Source organism: Symphodus melops (genome assembly GCF_947650265.1).
Source record: "Symphodus melops genome assembly, chromosome: 19".
NCBI lineage: Eukaryota > Metazoa > Chordata > Actinopteri > Labriformes > Labridae > Symphodus > Symphodus melops.
Genome location: NC_136709.1, coordinates 10846199 through 10854635, shown reverse-complemented (window position 1 = coordinate 10854635; position 8437 = coordinate 10846199). Strand labels below are relative to the sequence as shown.

Here is an 8437-nt window from a genome sequence, read left to right as displayed (position 1 = left end):
CGATGTTTTTTTTATCATTATTATTATTCAAATAACCCCAAATCATGACAAAAGCTATCTCAGGACACTTTACAACAACAACAAAAAGTCTGTAAAGTTTGCTATATTATTTGGAGACCCAACATACATCTGTCTTGGGCGAGCACTCAGCAATAAAGAAAAGCTTCCATGAAATTGGCAGAAACCTGAAGACTCGTTGATGCACAGCCATCAGCCATAGGGCAAATAATTGAACTGAATCTTTAGAAGTCCGTATAAGAAATCATTCTTTTATGCAAAACCTGACTGTGGATTTTTTTGATGCATATAATAATATCTGATTTGACCTTCCTGTAAAGAAAAAGTTATTCATGATCAAAAATGAATTTCATGCGTTTCCAGTCGCATCAGCAGGATATGATATTCATTGTAGTGGGCGTTTATTCGCACAGCAGTGTTTAGACCTGCAGTAGTACAGCTGCGTGAAGGTTACAGACTATTCATCACTGAATATTTAGCATGTGTGGTTGTATTTGTACAGGACACTTTATTTTCTTATTTCTAAGTTACTCATTTAAAAATGCAAAGAAGTGGAGAGGGGAGAGAAAAGGAGATGTTGGTTAGTTGGAGGTGGTGCCACATGTTGGCAAATAAACTAAAATTCCCCAACAGCTGTTATCTTTTTTTTAATCTGCAGCCGTCAGATCCTGCAGCTCTTTGATGGGCAAACCCAATCTACACAAATGACTGAACTACATCTTCCCTTAATCTCGAGCCTTATTAGGCAGCTTCTCCTCTGCATGTAAATCAGCGAGCAGCCAGTTTTAGAGAAGATTGATTATTAAAAGCTACACACAGAGGACACAAACAAGCACAAATAAAATAAAGAAGCCACTGGATTTCAGCAGGAGTGATGATGGAGTAAGAGGGGCAGTAACTAGTCTGTAATTGACAAGTCACCCAGCAGACTCAAGCCTGTATGTTAATAAACGACTCCATCCCAACAGGCGGATGTGTCATTAGCATATCCTGATAACAATTATTTCTTTATTAATAGAATTTCCACTAAATAGGCTCCAATTACTTTCATCTGACCGGACACTAATTGCAGCAGAAATATGTCTTCCTTCTTAATCATCAGCTACTTTTACACAGTTTGATATTAGATATGACTAAAAGGTTCAGTTACTATTGACGCTTGAGCCATCAAACATTGCGCATGTAGTCTCTAACCAGCAGTCCTCTCAGGTGCGTGGCTCGATTTTCCGTGTTCTTGCTATTTTGTTCAGTATATCTATTATGCGCATGTGCATTTTTTACGTAATGTTTTCCTAATTGGCCTCTCTCTAGTTTTTGCATTTTCTTTTAAGGATAACCATATTTAGTTACTAGAACTGATGCATTAGACTGACACTAAAATTTGCAAATCTGTAATTTGCTATACATTTTCCAAGTGAATTTATGCACATGTGACAATGACAAAAATGAGCAAAGCTACCAGCAGGAGATCCATACCACGTGCCGTGAGTTTTTATTTTGGCACAAATATGTAAAATTAACCTCAAACAGAGAATTAATAATTTATTTATTAGCTTGAAACTAAAACACCAAGAAGAAATGGCCCTGCTTCCTACATTTTTTTCCTGGTAATAACAATCAAATTATTACCTAAACGTCTTTATTTTTTCTGCAATTGTGTTTTATAACAAACTTTAAAATATCGAATTCATATTTAAATCCACTTAAATGGACCTACAGAAAATGTGCATGATGACATTTAGTCTCGTTACTTTTCTGACAGCTATAATTAGCCATTATAAGGCAAAGCATTGAGTCTGTATTGCAATACAATTACTATTATATATATAAATGGATTTTTTATTACGTGATAGAAAAAAACTGAAGTTATTGTGATAGTCTTATACTTGTGTACTGTATGGTTTGCAGTTTCAAATAATCTCTGCAGCCTGTGTGTCTGCTCATAAGGGATCAGGTCTGCATCTCGCGCGCGGCTCCATGTCGTCCAGCTGTCGTTTTTGGGAGGCTCTTTGATTCGCGTGTGATGAGTTTCCCACAGCATCTGGAGATCAATTATTGTGTGTGTGTGTGTGTGTGTGTGTGTGTGTGTGTGTGTGTGTGTGTGTGTGTGTGTGTGTGTGTGTGTGTGTGTGTGTCAGCGAAAGGCAATACTGATTTATTCTTAGAGATTGAGGTAATTTTCTCAGCCCACACAATTTCAAAGTAGTATAGGCCTACTTCAAGTGTGAACGATTTAGATGCAATAAATAGCCATCATAGCCTATCTATCTGCAGTGAGTTTAGTTTGTTTTAATGTAGGCCTATGCGTTTTGTAAATATGTAATAAAATTTCTCTTGTCGTTTTTATATCTTAAAGAATCCATGTTGTCAAATCGTTTATTTCCTCAGTATACCGTGTTTGTTCTTGCACCATTCTTCCTTTAGCCTAAATCCTCTCCGCGTTTATCCATACAGCACTGGAAAAAAATGCAGATATGATTCGGAGGGCGTATAATGCATCCATGATCCACAGGAATCCTGAATCCTTGCACCTGATTGGCTGCTGGCGGCAGCCTCTTGCTGGGATGGACCTGTTGGATAAAAGGAACATTTTCTAAAGAGCTCTGGTGTGGTATAGAGGATCATGCACTGGGGACCATCCTGTGAGACGGTTTAGTCAAAATAAAGGCCTTTATTGTATCGTGGGCTACACAGCATGACGGGGAAACAGGGTGCTGTGCTGTCGGAAAGTTTAAATCTGTCGGAGAAAACCTCTCTGGGAGCGAATGGAGGAACAAACAGCCACCAGCCGAAGAGCAGCGCGCCTCATCCGCCACCCAGGTGCACCGGCTTCGGTATCCAGGAGATTCTGGGGCTGAACAAGGAGCAGTCCGCGGCACCAAGAAGTCAGCTGGGCTCTCTACCGGCCGGTGCGCACCTGATCGCCGCCAGGTCCCTGTTGGGCCACGGAGGAATGGGAATGGGTATGGGGATGGGGATGGGATTAATCGGTCCTGGTGGAATTCCGACGTTTTACAGCCAGCCAGCTTTTCTAGAGACGGTGCTGCAGGACGCGCATGATGTTCACCTGCAGCCCCACAGCAGGTCCGCGGGCCCGCTGGAGACCAGCCAGTCCGCCAGCTCAGGTCAGCTGCAAACACTGTAGGCCTACTCATTCTAAATTAATGATCCCAGAGCAGATGGATTATTATTATTATCATTATTATTAGTAGTAGTAGTAGTTAGTAGTATACATTTTAATAGTAGCGTTTTGTGGTTGTTTTTTGATTATTAATTATAAATGAAATATCTAACATTATTGGCCTTTTCAATAATAGCTGCTTTGGGTCATTGTTAACCGTCTGCATTTCCTTTTCTAAATTTTCTTTTCGTATTGTTCTGTGTGATCGACTTTCATTTTTCTGAAGCACTGTCTTCTTATTTCATCCAGACTCGGAAGATCTATCTTCAAATGAACGAAAACTCTCAAAGTCTTCAATGAGTCAGAGCAAGAAACGCAAGAAAAGACGTCACCGGTTAGTAGGGATCTCTGTTTACAGTGTTCATTGTTTTCGTTAAATACTTAAAAAAATTGTCACGATAAGGTTATTTTAATCTGTCATAGAGTAATTCGTTTTGTTTTATTAAAATAATTGATACAGAAAATTTTATATTTCAAACACTGAATTCAATTGACTATAATTAGCCTCAGATTATTTACATTTATTATTTATTATCATTGACTTCTAAAAGTGTGACACTGATCTGATTTACTTAAGTGTGTACAGTTTTGCATATTAAAAATAAAATACTCTCTGTTTTATTTGGCTATTTTAGAAAAAAATTCACTTTCATTCTTGTCTTAATCATTCGACTCACATTGGCTTGTACCTTTATATAAAATATTCCTGGAGGCCCTTATATATCAAGTTGTAATACTTCCCTGTATTTAGAATTATATATCCCGTTTCCACAGCACCATTTTCACCTCCTACCAGCTGGACGAGCTGGAAAAGGCCTTTAACGAGGCGCATTACCCGGATGTTTACGCCCGAGAGATGTTGGCCATGAAGACAGAGCTGCCTGAAGACAGGATACAGGTGATCACATACTCTGATCTAACACCCTGTTTTAATTAACACTATTTTTCATTCGTTAATTCACACTTTTTTTTCTTTTGAGTTTTTAGTTTTTTTGTAGGCTAATCTACAAATAATAGTCGGCTAATTTTGAATAGAATAGAATGTTTTTATTGTCATTATACAAATTGTCCAAAGAGATTACTTGGCTTCACCTGAGAATGCACACAGCTAAAAGAAAAAAAACGAAAAAAAACCCCAATAACAACAACAACAACAACAAGAAGAGTATATAAAGTAACTCCAGTTAAGTTAAGGTGGCATATGTGTAGTAGGACCCATTTACAGACTCATCTGCAGTATAATAACGTTGAATGGATATAGCAGAAATATCAGGATGACAAAGAGGATATTTTGAAGTTCATTTATTATTTTGTTGAGTATTCACTCATATTGTTTTTTGCAAGGCTTTATATAAATGACTCGAGGCTTACTATTTAATGTCTTAATTCCGACATCAATAATAGGCTATATCATCGACGTCATAGCCTTTAGCAGCAATTATTAGCCTGCAGCAATAATGCAACAGCTGACCGTTGTTAGCTAATTATTTATTGGCCATAATGCAATAGCACAATTAGTGCAACCTACATATGTAAATTCGTGAAGAAAGAAAGAAGGGGGAAAATTGACATATGTGATCATTTATATATAATTGACTTTAGGCAATCTTTGAAATTACTGATTTATCAACATTTTTTTATTTTTTTTTGTCAGATAAAGATAAACCACTCTGATAGAGGTCGTGTTCATTCTTCTATTTTAATGATAAATATCAGATAATTATTTCATAGGTCTAATAAGAAATAAGGCTATTCATATCCGAAATAATAGCCTACATTTGTATAATCATGAACTTGATAAATATGTATTTAAAAAGACACAACATGATTGTCTTGGGAAAATGCAACACAATTATAGGCCTAGATTACGTACAATATGTGTACAGGTTTGTCAGACATTATTGTGGGTGGGGGGGTATGCCTGGTACCGCAGCTTCTTCCTCAGCCTCCTCCTGCACCTCCTCCTTAGCAGATCATCTCTCATCAGGTTCAGTTGGATGTGAAACAATTTGTTCTCGTGGAGCCGCTAACGACCTAATCAAGCTATCAAGGCGGAAGAAGATTGCGGTGTGACCCGGACCATCCATCTGCCTGGCCGCCTTTTAATCTCTTTCTCATTACGCGCTGCAACAGAATAAATAATAAAAAGGAAATAAATAAAGAAGCTCCCCTCCTAAATAAAATTAACACCCAATTTTCTCATTGAGTGTAATTAGTTAAATCACAGTGGCTCGTGGGGCTGCTGCAGCAGGAGACGCGCGGGGAGTTCAAATGAAATAACTACATTGAATTTATTAGCACGGGTCAATAGCGCGGCTCCCCCGAGTCCCGGTAGTTTAATTTCCCGTGATATTTGCCCGCCTGGCCGCCATCGATTGGGCTTGAAATTAACTTATTTTTCAATCAGCCTCCGCGTGCCCCAGGGTCACTCCTCCTCCTGCTTCCACGCCATCTCTCTTTTGAGGGCCACAGAAGCAATTTCTCCTGAAAAAAAGTGTCTTGTATGAAATAAGGGTTATCATCAGAATTACCAAGAAGATAAAAACGGTTTGATCGTTTTCAATTTCTGTCCCCTTGGTGCAGCCCCTTCCCTCTCCCCTCTCAGAACCATCAGAGGAGTCTAAGCAGAGTTTAACCATCCTGTGTTGTTGCTTTACAATCAATGAATCCGCTCTCTCTCTCTCTTTCTCTGAGCTGACACACAGCCTGCAGCCCTAAAGCATTGTGAAGTGTCTGTATATGTGCCAGAGCCACAGCTCAAGCAGCAGGAGATGAGCTCTGCATGAGGCAGGGCTCCCTCACACCTGTAGCCTGCATGGTGTTATGGGAAATCAATATGCTGAATCTAAACTCAGGATTACTTATCTTAATTTACTTTGATCACACAAAAGATTTCAACAATGGTCAACTCAAAAATACCGTCCTGTATGCTGAAAGGCAATAACACAATATCTTTTTTTTTTTTTAAAAATCAAGTTTAAAATTGCTTTACTAATAAACAATTCATTTGTATTTTGAAGGTCATTAAGAGCAACTTTTGGGTCCACGGGTTGTGAAAATTTCCTTTTTTTTTGTATCTTTTTTTGTATCATGTGACGCTGTTATAGTAAGTGGTGTGTACCTTTTTAAAAGTAATCCTCTCTGCAGTTACAACAGCTTTGAAGTTGTTGTTTTTTTGTAATGTTAGTGGGGTCGACATATTAAGATATGACATGTTTGACCTCATGAAAACATTAAATTAAATTAAACTGAAAAAAAAATGTGACAGCCAAACTCAGACCAAAAGACTGTTGGAAACCTTTGAGAGAAAAAAAAAAAATCCTAACTCTGTTTCCTCTGATGTCAAAAGTTACACTATTGCTTCACCATATTCCAGTGATAGGGAGTCATTGTCTAATTTGTGCCATGCCTTTAATCAAACAATCTTACTTTGGACGATTGCAGGCAGTTATGAGAGATAATCTTCATAGTTTCAAAGAGGCATCAGAAATGGACTAAATCTCAGCCAAGTTCTTCAAAACTTACTTCAACAGACCATGGATTAAGGAAGAGAGACTGGAGGTGGTGTTAACTAATAATCCGTTTGTGTGTCCTCCTGTCACAGGTGTGGTTTCAGAACCGCAGAGCCAAGTGGAGGAAGAGGGAGAAGTGCTGGGGCCGCAGCACTGTGATGGCAGAGTACGGGCTGTATGGAGCCATGGTGAGGCACTCCATCCCCCTGCCAGAGTCCATCCTCAAGTCTGCCAAAGACGGCATCATGGAATCCTGCGCCCCCTGGCTGCTTGGTGAGGCTGGCATCCTTCTGTTACCACAAAAATTCTGTATCTCTGTCTTGTGGTGTCAATTTACCATGATTCAACTTAAAGTTAAGTGTTTCACGATAAAAGAGAAGGACTGATATGCAGACAAAAAAGCCTTATTTTCACTGTAGTTGAACAATGAGTACATGGCACATACTTTGTATTATATCAAATACTTTCATCCTCTAATCTGGTAATGCATCGCCATCCTGCATTCATACATTATCTTCTAAACCGGAACTATTTTTGCTTGCTATTTTCAGTCCAAGATGGCTTACCAATCAACAGACGCAATGCTAAATCTGAATACCCGCAACTCTTTGCAGGGATGCACAAAAAGTCCACGGAGACCGCAGTTCCCCCGCCCACAGGAAAGTGTGACGAGCAGCAGCAGCAGCAGCAGCAGCAGCAGCAGCAGCAGCAGCAGCCGAGCTCTCAGAGGGCAGAGGAAGCAGAGGCCGAGGAGAAGACGTCCGAGGTCAAGTCCACCATTTCTAAAGAGGAGCTGAGAGAGAACAGCATCGCTGCACTCAGGGCCAAAGCACAGGAGCACAGTGCCAAAGTGCTGGGGACTGTTTGTCAGGAGAGACTACAGGAGGGGAAACAAGAGAGACAGGCGGCTGAGGAGAAAACTTGCGACCCTGTGAGTCCAGCAGATAAGGAGCGGAGTCCATAAAGACTTTTCTGAGGACTGGTGCTCTGTACTTGTACAGACTAAACCAATAGGGTTTCATCCCTCCTTGACTTCTCTAAAGCTTCTCTGAAACTGGACTTCTTTTGGAAGAACACTGATCTGGCCTAAACTGGCTCTGCACATAAGATGCAAATGCACTTTTTCTGATTTTTTTCCAAACGTAGTTGTTTTCGCTTTTGGACAGCAAACAAAATCTGACTGACTGGGAATAAAACCATCAACATTAGTGTACATAGATCCCACAATTATATGTAAAGCAAGAGGAACAACAGTTTATTAAGTACAACAGTTAAAGCACTGCAAAAGAACATTCTTAAGGTCTATATTTCCATCTTGATAAACATTTGTTTATAAAGTTGTGTGTACAGCTTCAAAATTGTGACATGTGAGATCAGAACCATCCCACCGACAGTACTCTTCAAAGAGAAAGAAAGTATTTGTTCTCTTTTATCGCACTGTATATACTTGATATATTAATCTCTGGCACTAAGGCACATTTTGAAAGATGTTTTCTTCTAGTCTTAAAAATGTTTGTGTTTTCATTTGCAGGCATATGTATAACTCAAAAATATAAAGCATAAAATAGAAATCACCTTTTATTAAATTTGGCTTTTTGGTGTCTATTTATTCTGCAGTCTAAATTGTTGTTAAAGGATTTTATTTTGAAGGCCAAGCTGAACTCTTTTATGCTTGGGTTGGTCCCTGTCTGTTACACTTCAGAGCTTTCAATTTCAGATGAAACTA

General features: G+C 39.2%; 1 protein-coding gene across 2 annotated transcripts; it reads left to right on the top strand.

Annotated features, from left to right (window-relative positions):
• Window positions 1–2569: 2569 nt before the first annotated feature.
• On the top strand, window positions 2570–8264 carry vsx2 (visual system homeobox 2). 2 transcript variants are annotated; one of them, XM_079370602.1, is made up of 5 exons: window positions 2570–3143; window positions 3449–3533; window positions 3974–4097; window positions 6804–6984; window positions 7326–8264. In XM_079370602.1, exons 1-5 carry the CDS (start codon window positions 2714–2716, stop codon window positions 7673–7675), a joined length of 1170 nt encoding a protein of 389 aa, XP_079226728.1. In that variant the 5' UTR covers window positions 2570–2713; the 3' UTR covers window positions 7676–8264. The 2 variants fall into 2 exon arrangements, with proteins under 2 accessions (XP_079226728.1, XP_079226727.1); XM_079370601.1 differs by having other exon boundaries at window positions 7263–8264.
• The last annotated feature ends 173 nt before the right edge of the window (window positions 8265–8437 follow it).